Source organism: Acanthochromis polyacanthus, chromosome 2 (assembly GCF_021347895.1).
Source record: "Acanthochromis polyacanthus isolate Apoly-LR-REF ecotype Palm Island chromosome 2, KAUST_Apoly_ChrSc, whole genome shotgun sequence".
NCBI lineage: Eukaryota > Metazoa > Chordata > Actinopteri > Pomacentridae > Acanthochromis > Acanthochromis polyacanthus.
The window spans coordinates 39,697,200-39,709,770 of record NC_067114.1 but is presented as its reverse complement, the minus strand read 5'-3'; the positions used below and the strand labels follow the sequence as shown (position 1 = coordinate 39,709,770).

Here is a 12,571-nt window from a genome sequence, read left to right as displayed (position 1 = left end):
TGCCCGAGGAATGGAGGAGAAGTGTGGTGGTGCCCATCTTTAAGAACAAGGGAGATGTGCAGAGTTGTGGCAACTACAGAGGAATAAAGCTGATGAGCCACACGATGAAGCTATGGGAAAGAGTAGTTGAAGCTAGACTAAAGGCAGAGGTGAACATCTGTGAGCAGCAGTATGGTTTTATGCCAAGAAAGAGTAGAACAGATGCAATATTTGCTTTGAGGATGTTGATAGAGAAGTACAGAGAAGGTCAGAAGGAGCTGCATTCTGTCTTTGTAGATCTGGAGAAAGCTTATGACAGGGTGCCCAGAGAGGAACTGTGGTTTTGTATGAGGAAGTCTGGAGTGGCAGAGAAGTATGTTAGAGTGGTGCAGGACATGTATGAGGACTGTAAGACATTGGTGAGGTGTGCTGTAGGTGTGACAGAGGAGTTCAAGGTGGAGGTGGGACTACATCAGGGATCAGCTCTGAGCCCTTTCTTGTTTGCTATGGTGATGGACAGGATGACAGACGAGGTTAGACAGGAGTCTCCATGGACTATGATGTTTGCAGATGACATTGTGGTCTGTAGTGAGAGCAGGGAACGGGTGGAGGAGAAGCTAGAGGCGTGGAGGTTTGCCCTGGAAAGGAGAGGAATGAAGGTTAGCCGCAGCAAGACGGAGTATCTGTGTGTGAATGAGAGGGACCCAAGTGGAAGAGTGAGGTTACAGGGAGAAGAGATCAAGAAGGTGGAGGATTTTAAGTACTTAGGGTCAACAGTCCAGAGCAATGGAGAGTGTGGAAAAGAGGTGAAGAAGCGTGTACAGGCAGGCTGGAACGGCTGGAGAAAAGTGTCAGGTGTGATGTGTGATAGAAGAGTTTCAGCTAAAATGAAAGGAAAGTTTACAAAACTGTGGTGAGACCAGCCATGTTGTTTGGTCTGGAGACAGTGTCCCTGAGGAAAAGACAAGAGGCAGAGCTGGAGGTAGCAGAATTAAAGATGCTGAGGTTCTCTTTGGGAGTGACCAGGATGGATAGGATCAGGAATGAGTACATCAGAGGGACAGCACATTAGAGGCTTTGGAGATAAAGTCAGAGAGGCCAGACTGAGATGGTTCAGACATGTCCAGAGGAGAGAGAGTGAATATATTGATAGAAGGATGCTGAGTTTCCCACTGACAGGCAGAAGGCCTAGAGGAAAACCAAAGAGGAGGTTTATGGATGTGGTTGAAGAGGACATGAAGGTAGTTGGTGTGAGAGAAGAGGATGCAGCAGACAGGGTTAGATGGAGGCAATTGATTCGCTGTGGCGACCCCTGAAGAGAAAAGCCGAAAGGAAAAGAAGAAGGGGTCATTAAAAACTTCTATCTGTGAGCAAATATTAACAAATATATCAATAATACAGAAGTCAAATAGTGATATTTTGTGAACCATGTGTAGCTGCAGGTCACAGTAATGCCAAATAAAACCTATAGAATACTTAGTATGAAATACTTTTCATTGAACTTTCATAACTGAGCAAGTTTGACATGTGCCACAGAAATATTGGTAGAAACTCCAAATTTAACTTAAGAATTTGAATTTATTTTTTACTATTAGAACAAATCAGAGATGGTCGAGCAGAAAACGTTGTGAAATGTGAAGGTTCGAGGTGCAATGATCCAACAGTCACATGAAACCTTTATTTTTTTAAATTGTCCTTCCTCTTCCAGATCGCAGGCTTGTCGGTGGAGAAGCAGCTGTTCGGGGAGGCCATCAAGCAGCCCGGCGTGGCCTTCATCGTAGCCAAGTTCGATGGGATCCTCGGCATGGCGTACCCTCGCATCTCTGTGGCCGGAGCGGCTCCAGTGTTTGACAACATCATGAACCAGAAGAAGGTGGAGCAGAACGTCTTCTCCTTCTACCTGAACAGGTGAGAGGGAACTCTGTGGCAGCGTTTTGTAGAAAATGTAGAAAATCTGTTTATTTCAGTTAGACTCAAAAATGAATGTTTAAAATGTTTCTGAATCTCAACATCTGAGGGGAAGAGTGAAGCTAGAATGATCCATAGACGCAATAGACACAGAAAAATACAAATAATCCTTTTAATCCTATTAGCCAGTTGTCAGGGTTCCTCTGCTGTTTGCTTTGTGTCCCTATTGCTTTGCTTTGAAGGACCACTAACTGAAATTTCCAGGTTCTCTGCACATTTCAGTGTTTCTTTTTGTTTAGAAGAGGTTCAGATTGTACAAGCGGGACAGTCAGTCTTGTTTTTATCTAACTTTAGTCTCTACAAGGGAAGAACAGGTCAGAAAAAGTTATTTGTCGCCATATTATACTATAAATGACATCAACAGTAGCAGCAGCATCTATCTGTGGGTCACATATTGAGTTTAAAGCTGCATAGGTGCTGGTTTAAAAGCTGTAAACTGTTGTTTTCATGTGTCGACCGGCAGCCGCTGTTGGTTGATGTGAACAGGATCACTAATAGCACACATGGTGCAGGAGGAACATTCTCACTAATTATTTAATGAACAAACAATCATATCTGTTGCACTCTGGGTAATGTAGGCTGCAGGTTTTAAGCAGGACTTGTGGTTCTGGTTCATCAGTTCTCATAGTCTTTAAGTTTTGTCATCACAAAGCTTTAAGGTGTGTGTAATGCTTCTTCTTAATTTATTCTGAACTGTTAAAATATCTCTGGTAACAGTCTAAAAAGTGCTGAATAAATAGTGAATCATCCAACCCATCTGCAGCTGTTAAAGTTTGACAGCACTGAATTTAGTTCCACCACAAAAACACCTTAAGTGGGTCAAATTTAAGCTGATGTCAGCAGTTAGCACCATCATGACCAGAAGTAAAGTCCACCAGGTTTGAACTCTGAACACCACTGACTTAAAGATTTACCAGGCTCCTGCTCAGGTCCTTAATTTAACTCTTTATTGAACTGTTGGCCAGAACTGGGGCGATGATCAAATCCATTTCTATGTGGTGTTTAAAAAAGCGAACAAAAAAACAGTGATGTTGTGAACTCTGGTAAACCTGCTGGTGTTCAAACGTGGTGACGACTGATTTGATTAGCTTTTCTGATTTGGTTTTATTTGTATGATAAACTGGCTTTGGGATGGTATTTAATATAACAGACTGTTATGTTCTTTGAGGGCCGCAAACAAACTCTGACGTTTGTGTTTGGTCTCTTCAGGAACCCCGACACTGAGCCCGGCGGTGAGCTGCTGCTGGGAGGAACCGACCCCAAATATTACAGCGGTGACTTCCACTACGTCAACATCAGCCGCCAGGCCTACTGGCAGGTCCACATGGACGGGTGAGCGCTGGAACGTTACACACAGAAATGTTCAGGTGGTTTAGAAGCAAGTAGAACATTAACTCCTACTCACCTGACCTTCTAAGTTCATGTTCAGGGATTTTCTTGAAAAAACATCACGTCAGAACTCATGTTTACTTCATGGAACCTTAAATAATCCTAAAACTTATCTCCAATTTCTTTTCTTTAAAGTCTCAACAATCATTCAGTTTTTGTCAGATGTGGTTAAAATTTGAAGCAAACATCCACAAAACTCTATATTAGGATCATTTACAACTAAATGATCCCACTGAATGTTTTACAGTAATCACATTATTATGAACCTCTTGAGACTCGAGCTTTGGTTGGTTTTGCGTTTTAGATTTCTTCTCGTTGTCTGGGATAAGGAGTAACCAATAAACATAATAATCAGATAATATCTAGTTATATTTATATAATATTTGTGTTCTATTATTATTTTATTACAATTATTATGAACTATATGCTCTTTTTTTTCGGGGGGGGGTGGTGGTGGTGGGGGGGGGGGGGGGGGGGGGGGGGCGGATGTTGTCCAGATATGTGGATGCTAGGTCCTAGGAGGTTAAATAATTTCTACCCTGACAAAGAATTTCCCAATTTCAAAAATTGTATCTCTGCTAGTTTTCACTTTATTTCAGCCAAGCTTATTTGTAGTAATAATATAGTTCTGTCCCTTCTATAAAGTATTTGTAAAAAAAAAAAAACTGCCACGTTGCAGCTTTAAAACTGTAAAGTGTATTTTTGTTTCCTCAAGGATTTTTTTTTAAATTTCTTGAGACTTTAGTATGTTAGTAGTTTCACGTCTTTTACTCGTTTCCGTTCTCGTCTCCTCTGTGTACAAACTGCCTGCAGGTCAGCAGAAAACTCAGAATCTTTCCGTTTCAGTTGTGGCGTCAGTTTTGCAGAGGAGTGCAGAGTTTTTGGTTTTTTAACATTTTTTCCACATTTAACTTCCCTTTCAAACCGACCAGCAGGTTTGGGGTTTGTTGAAGCTGCTTTAAGGGGGACTTAGGTTAGTTTTCAAACCTTCTTTCAACACAGGACACACTGATGCTATGATTACATTCAGAAATAAAAGCCCAGCTAGGGACAGGAGTTGAGAATTAGCTGGAGCTAAAACTCTGTATGCAACGCATCGGATTCATGAACTGTATTGAAGCTATGTTAATTGCTTTGTCCCTATTAAATAAAGAAGCAAATATTTACACAGATGAACCAAATTACTCAGATCCCTCCCAGATGAAGCGTGTGAAGGTCTGTGATGTCAGTCAGTGAACAGTAGTTGGAGGCTCCTCGTCTGACCTGCAGCAGCTCCAGATCATACTTTCCAACTTTCTGCTGTGTGTTGATGTGTTGTGGTGTGTCTTTGTGTTGCAGGTTGGCTGTCGGCAGGAAGCTGGATCTGTGTAAAGGCGGCTGTGAGGCCATCTTGGACACCGGGACGTCTCTGATCTCCGGACCTTCAGCCGAGGTCAAGGCCCTGCAGAACGCCATCGGAGCTTTCCCACTGATCCAGGGAGAGGTGAGACGATCCAGAGGAACACTTCAGACCACACTCGGCAGAAAACGCGCTTTAGTTTGCATTTTAGAAGCACACATGAGTTTATCGAGTTACTTCCACAGGTAAAACATGTTGGTGCTGGTGTTTCATTTCACTTTAGCCAAACGGAGAGAATTAATTTCCATCAGATGTTCATTCAGGCCTGCACAGTGTAAGTGGTTAGCACTTTCGCCTGGGAGCAAGAAGATCCCCGGTTCAAATCAATTCAGAGAATGGATGGATGTTCATTCATTTTCTTCTGCAGCCTTTTAAACATTTGGCCAAGTTATAGCTGAAATTCACATTAAATATCAAAGATTATCCAACCAGTTTGATACATTTTCTGTTGATCGATTAATTAATTAGCAACCAAATAAATAATATTTGGTTATTAATTTGTCATTTTTAAAGACAAAATGTGATGCATCTGCTGTTGCACGGTTCTTTCAAAATGAGATTTTATTTTTCTTGGCTTTAATGTAAATTTCACATTCATTTTTTTTCAGAAACTATAAGATCAGCGCAGGCTCAATACAAATCCAGTTGTGTAACCTTTTTAACATTTGGCCAAGTTTACCTGACATTCACGTTAAATATCATTGACCAGTTGGTTTGGTTGAATTTCTGTTGATCATTTAATTAAACAGCATCTATTTTAATGATAATCTAATCAATCATCAAATAATGTTTCCTTTTTTTTTTAATAAAAAAAGATGAAATCCAAAACATCTGCCCGTTCAGGGCTGTTTAAAAAATTAGTTTGTTTTTTTTAAATTCTATCTTAAACTCCTATAAATTGAACATTTTGTACTGGTGGATAGTTTCAAAGGTCGCCTCTTGACAGTTTTCTTATTTATCGAACAATTACTCATAAAAATAATCAGCAGATTAATAAAACGATCATTAATTTCAGGTCTACAAACGGTTTCACTAAATTTGTTAAAGTGAAAATGTAAAAAGTTCGATCACTGAGGAAAACAATTACAGCATTTGGTTATTCTTGAGCTGAGTAAATGAAACTGAAGTGTTGAAACTTGTCTGTGTTGCAGTACATGATAAACTGTGATAAGATCCCGTCGCTTCCTGTCATCACCTTCAACGTGGGCGGACAGCGCTACAGTCTGACAGGAGACCAGTACATCCTCAAGGTGAGGCTGTAGATTCATCCAGCAGGGGGTGACACCGAGTGGCCTCCTGCACTAACAAAACAACACTTAGACTCTGAGTTACGTCATAAAAACAGAACAAGTGCAGCTTTGTTTCATTTAGAAAAGCCAGGAGGAGGCTGGTTTGTTGTCTGAGGAAGGATTACAGTTTGTTTTCCTCATTCCTGCTCACTACTGCACTGTCCATTTCTCACTTTTATTTCAGCTTTTATTCACCATTGGAATTGTCTGAACTTCAAGCAGGTTCTGGGCATTAGTTTACTCACTGTTTACTAATGTTTCACTGCATTAAAAAGCTCTGCACCTGCTATGGAGTGTAACAAAGTTATATTGGCTTAACTGGAAATCTGATTTGTCATTTACACATTTAAAAAAACTGAATCAACATGTTTAACTTTTTTATAAGTGCCCACATGTTTTACTAATACTGTAGAAAATGGGGATCCACCATGCTGTAGGGCATTTGACTTCCGTTATTTTCATTTTTACAAACAATCTGTTTTTCACTCAACAGTAAAAAGATATTTCATCATGATGAATGTATCCTCTAACAAACATGCCGTTCATAACCGTGCCGCATTTATTTTGTTGATCCATTATGCTTTTATTTTATCTGCTCTGTGTAAATATAACTCACAGTTCAGTAGAGAAATCACTGCATTTTAGTCTCATGACTATTGTTTGTCTTCTCAGTTGTACAGAGAAGCACTGAATTTAATTTTTCAGTTAGTCACTCACCGCTTCAGCCACACCCTTGATCTCGTTTTGACATATGACATTGAAGTTGATCATTTAACTGTATTTCCACATAACCCCGTCTTGTCCGATCACTATTTAATATCTTTTGAATTTACTTTGATAGAGTGTACGGCACCAGGGAAGAAACAACAGTACAGTAGATGTCTGTCTGACAATACTGTCAGCAAGTTCAAGGAAAACATTTAATCGCTATTTACTTCTATGTCTAATTCCAATCCAGTTGAGAGCAGTCATTGCAGCGTTGCTCCTACACAGGCTGATTATCTTGCTGATATTGTTGCAACCTTGTTGCGTACGACACTTGATGCTGTTGCCCCACTAAAAAGAGGGTGGTGGTTCAGAGAAGGAGAGCTCCCTGGTATAATACACAGTTACGTTTATTAAAGCGGGCATCACGAAAACTTGAAAGGAAATGGTTTTCAACTAAATTAGAAGTGTTTCATCAAGCCTGGAAGGAGAGTTTATTAATATATAAAAAAGCTCTCCGTGATACTTGAACTGCGTATTTCTCATCATTAATAGAGGATAACAAGAAAAACCCTAGGTTCCTATTCAGCACTGTTGCCAGGTTGACAAAGAGTCACAGCGCTGTCAAGCCCAGTATCCCTCCGACACTGAGTAGTGATGATTTTATGAATTTCTTCACTAATAAAATTCTGACTATGAGGGACAAAATCAATTTGACGCCTTCTATAGCCACAGATGTATCATCAATTACAGTGGCCTCAGAGGAGGCTGTGGGATCGTTGAACTGTCTCTCTCCTATAAATCTCTCTGAGCTGACTTCATTAGTCGCCTCAGCTAAACCTTCGACATGTTTGTTAGATGCCATCCCGACGAGACTGTATGAGGATGTTTTTCCGATCATTGGCCCGTTCACGCTGGACCTGATCAACCTATCCTTAACAACAGGTTACGTGCCGCAGGCTTTTAAGGTGGCCGTTATCAACCCCCTCCTTAAAAAGCCTATCCAAGATCCTGGCGACTTAGCCAAGTATAGACCGGTATGGTGGCCGGTATGAGGAATTTCAGTCTGGATTTAAAATTCATCATAGTACAGAAACAGCCTTGGGTGAGAGTCATTAATGATTTTCACATGGCTTCAGACAAAGGGCTTGTTTCTATGCTTGTCCTGTTAGATCTCAGCGCTGCATTTGATACTATTGATCATCAGATCCTATTACAGAGACTGGAAGATGTCTTTGGCATTAAAGGAACAGCCCTTGGCTGGTTTAGGTCCTATTTATCAAACCAACAACAATTTGTCCATGTTAATGATTCCTCTTCAACGTATACCACAGTTAATTATAGAGTTCCACAGGGCTCTGTTAGGACCCTTACTCTTTACTTTATACATGCTTCCTTTAGGCAACGTCATTAGGAGGCACAACATTAATTTTCATTGCTATGCAGACAACACTCAGATCTATTTATCTATTAAGCCAGACAGAACCAATCACGTACTCAAACTCCAAGCATGTCTTAATGACATTAATGCTTAGATGACTTCTAATTATTTACTCCTCAATTCAAGCAAAACTGAAATTATTATATTCGGTCCTAAACACCTTAGAAATAGATTATCCAACCACATAGTTACCTTAGACGGCATTACTCTGGCCTCAAGTACCACTGTGAGGAATCTTGGAGTTATTTTTGATCAGGATTTGTCCTTTAATTCACATATTAAACATGTCACCAAGACTGCCTTTTTTCATCTACGTAATATTGCTAAAATTAGGAACATGTTGGCTCAGAGAGATGCTGAGAAGCTTGTCCATGCATTTATCACTTCTAGACTGGATTACTGTAACTCTCTATTTTCAGGATGTCCCCTTGAAAAGCCTCCAGCTAATCCAAAATGCTGCAGCACATGTACTGACAAGAACTAGCAGAAGAGATCATGTTTCTCCCATATTGGCTTCTCTTCATTGGCTCCCTGTAAAATCCAGAGTTGAATTCAAAATTCTTCTTCTCACATACAAAGCGCTTAATGACCAAGCCCCATCATACATCAAAGACCTGATAACCCCATACCATCCCTGCAGAACACTTCATTCCCAGCATTCTGGCTTATTGGAGGTTCCTAGAATTTTAACAAATAGAATGGGAGGCAGAGCCTTCAGATACCAGGCTCCTTTCTTGTGAAACCAGCTCCCACCTTCAGTTCGAGAGGCTGATAACCTCTCTCTTTTTAAGACCAGGCTTAAAACCTTTTTATTTGTTAAGGCTTATAGTTAGGTCTTTTATTATTTTGTTTTGTTTTATTTGTTCTATTGTATTGTTGTTTGTTGTTTTTATTATTGCATTTCCTCCTTTTATATTTATTCACTATGATAGCGATCTTTTAGTTGATTTTAATGTTTATATTTTATGATTTTGAAGCACTGTGACGTGCATTCTTGTATAAACAGTGCTTTATAAATAAAGTCATTATTATTATTATTATTATTATTACTACTACAATAAAGCAATTGAATTGAATGTCACAATTTTAACACTTGTTCTGACTTCTGGTTCCATCAAGAAAATCAACTAAAGCTAATCTACACTTGAAATGGTGATATTTATTCAGAATTACCCGTCATTCATAAATTAGCTGAAAATCAAGTCTGCGCCAGCTACTGTATTAAAAATTAATTAATTATGTGTGTAGAGGAGATGAAAAATATCATACTTTATAAATAAAAAAACCCCAGCAAGGTTTAAAAAGAGTATAGAGGAGCAAGATGTTTGGATGATCAATCCAGCATGGTGAAATAGTAAAAGTGTAGCATACTGCACAAAATCCACTTTTTCACTTTTCTCTACTTCTTGTCATTGTTGTTTCATGGAGGTGCAGGACTTTATATTACAGTTAAATAAGTCCACAATGAGTTAAAATGTGACGAGTAGGAGGGAAATGATCAGAAATTGTAGTGGTTCAAAGGATTTATTGCTGAAAATCAGAGCTTTTTGTCCATTTTTACAGTTTTTGGCTCTGGATTGTGTAGCCGTAGGTGAATGTTTTGTTTTTATTTTAAATGTTCAGAGGTTTACATGACTCTGACTGTGTCTTGGTCCTCTCAATCCCACAGGAGACTCAGGCTGGACAGACCATTTGTCTGAGTGGCTTCATGGGTCTGGACATCCCCGCCCCCGCCGGGCCGCTGTGGATTCTGGGAGACGTGTTCATCGGCCAGTACTACACCGTCTTCGACCGCGACAACAACAGGGTGGGCTTCGCTAAATCCAAATGAGCACATCCTGCACTCAAGCATTAAGTTCAAGCTTCAATATCTGAGCTGCACACGTTTTCTGTTGCTTTGCAATCAAACCGTATTTAGCAATAGACTTTGTGTAGGGCCTAAATGCACTGATCTGAAGAATTTGTGTAATTTCTGACAGCGTGAGAGAAAGCGTTTGGAGCTTGGTAGGTTGTATTTTTTAAATAAGGGATTTGTTGTGAAGAGAACTTTGAATTAGGTTTTTTAGGATGAAGTTGGTCTTCTACTACTGACAGATGTATCTTAACATGATTGGTGTTAATAAACTGTTTTTAAAAGATAATGTGTTGTGTTTTGTAGCTTTCATGAGTAAATCTGCGTTTAGCTACAGACCATTGGCTCTTGGGTGACTCTCTTATGACAATAACATTTTAAATAAATTATATAGGATGTTGGTTTTTGTAGATGAATGAGAAGGTTGATGTGAAGCTACAGAAAGCAGCTGCTGAGCAGAAACACTTGAAACAAATAAAAATAGTTAGCCTGTTAGCACATCTAAAGCTCATGTTATGTCTTATTCTCCACACAAATACCAAAATGTAACACTGTTGTTGAGGTTTTATGCTGAGTCAGGCTGCAGTAATTTCTCTCTGGGATTTTACAAATCTCATGGTAATAACAAAACTTCCAGACCAAGAAATAGTCCAGCATATTATTCTGTTTCTCCACTGCAGTTGTTGTTTGGATTAAGCCATCAAGACCCAACATGTTGATAAATGAGCTTAGCCATTCATAGGGCAAGTGATCACATTTGGGAACTCCCGCAGTGGGTCGAGAAGCATGTGATTTTCATCCAGCTATTTGACGAAGATCACACATCGTAGCATTTGAAGAATCAGGAGAGGCCTGAAAAGTATCAAATTTTCTCTTCTCTCTGAAGTTGAAAAAAGACAGACTTGCCGCTCGGTCCTCTTTCATAATTGCAGTCGAAACGTCAAAACTAACCATGGTTAACGAAACTCTCACATTTCACGGTTGAGTAGTTGTGTTAAGTGATAATATATCCATTTCTTGGAATATATTTTTTTTTTACCACTAATGGGCAAGGAACCACATATAGTAACTTCATTGACCTTGAATTCCAACATGAAAAATGTCACAAAGAAAAAAAAAAACCTCATGTCTTCCAATAACACTCCAGGGTTGAAATTTTGTTTGAATTTCAAAGTATTTCAATGAGTGCCCTTTAAGTGCTGGTTGGTAATGTACTTAAATTAAATGGGTTAGTTTGGTTCCTTTGAAATGGAGTTTTATGAAGGACTTATACAGATTTCAAGAAGTAGAAAGTACATTTGGGAGGGAAGCTAATCTGTGACATTGGGTCAACTGCAAAGCATTTTAGCCAAGTATTCAAGTATCCATGGTCCAGATGTGGCCATCGAACAGGCTAGGGGGGTCTGGCACCGTGGACTTCCTAGAGCACCTCTTCTTTTTGCATTCTTCATATGGGATGGAAATAAAGTAGCGTTGGTTTAGCATCCTGCAGGAGCACAGCACCCGCTCCAGTGGCACTAGCATCCACTTCAAGCTTGAAAGGCAAAGAGAAGTTGGGTGCAGCCAGTACAGGAGCACAACAGAGGAGAGACTTTGCATCATTGAATGCACAGTCACATTCTTTTGTCCACACAAAAGGAACCACAGGACTACACAACTTAGTCAAGGGAGCAACCACAACAGAAAAATTCTTACAGAAGCACCTGTAATAACCCACCATCCCCAGGAAACGCCAGAGTTCACGCCTTGAAGTGGGGACTGGAAAAAGACAGCACAGCCTCCACCTTGGCATCCACTTGACAGACCTGCCCATTTCCAACCTGCTTCTCCAAGTAGGTAACACTGGCCTTGCCGAACTCACACTTTGCAAGGTTGAGTGTCAAGGATGCCCTTGTAAGTTGCTGGAAAACTGCAGCAAGGGTACAAACATGGCTTTCCCAACTACTTGAGTACACCACTACATCATCCAGATACACATTACAGTTCTGCACATCCCCCAACACAAGGGGCATGGGGCACTGGAAGGTCGCTGGTGCATTTCTCATGCCAAATGCCATAACAATGTACTGCATAAAGGCATCAGGAGTCACAAAAGCTGAGATGTCAGATGCACGCGAGGTTAAAGGAACCTGCCAGTAACCTTTAAGCAAGTCCAGCTTTTTGATAAAGGTGGAGGGACCAATGCTGTCAATACAGTCCTCCATACGAGGCAATGGAAAAGAGTCTGGTGCAGTAACTGCATTCACTTTTCTAAAGTCTGTGCAAAAATTAGGGGTTCCATCAGACTTGGGAGCAAGTAAACACGGAGAGCTCCAAGGGCTACTGCTGGGCTTAGCAAGACCATTCTCTACCAAGTAGCTGACTTCTTTCTTCATGCGTTCCCTTTTCTCCATTGAACTCCGGTATGCGTGCTGTTTAATGGGTCTAGCATTACCAACATCAATATCATGCTCTAACACAGTGGTACATCACTGTGTTAGGTGGGGTAGGAATAGATCAAATCAGTTACGTCTCGCCGCTGGACTTTCGGGAGATATGACAAGTTATCT

The 12,571-nt window shown here is 40.2% G+C and overlaps 1 protein-coding gene across 2 annotated transcripts in view; it reads left to right on the top strand.

Annotated features, from left to right (window-relative positions):
* ctsd (cathepsin D) overlaps window positions 1-10,311 on the top strand; it is a 49,117-nt gene extending 38,806 nt beyond the window's left edge. For both annotated transcript variants that reach the window (XM_051937254.1, XM_051937259.1), the window contains exons 5-9: window positions 1,688-1,887; window positions 3,157-3,279; window positions 4,675-4,819; window positions 5,887-5,985; window positions 9,840-10,311. In XM_051937254.1, the coding sequence (XP_051793214.1) occupies window positions 1,688-1,887; window positions 3,157-3,279; window positions 4,675-4,819; window positions 5,887-5,985; window positions 9,840-10,001 (729 nt within the window). In that variant the 3' untranslated portion in view covers window positions 10,002-10,311. The remainder of the gene's footprint in view (window positions 1-1,687; window positions 1,888-3,156; window positions 3,280-4,674; window positions 4,820-5,886; window positions 5,986-9,839) is intronic.
* Window positions 10,312-12,571: the final 2,260 nt, after the last annotated feature.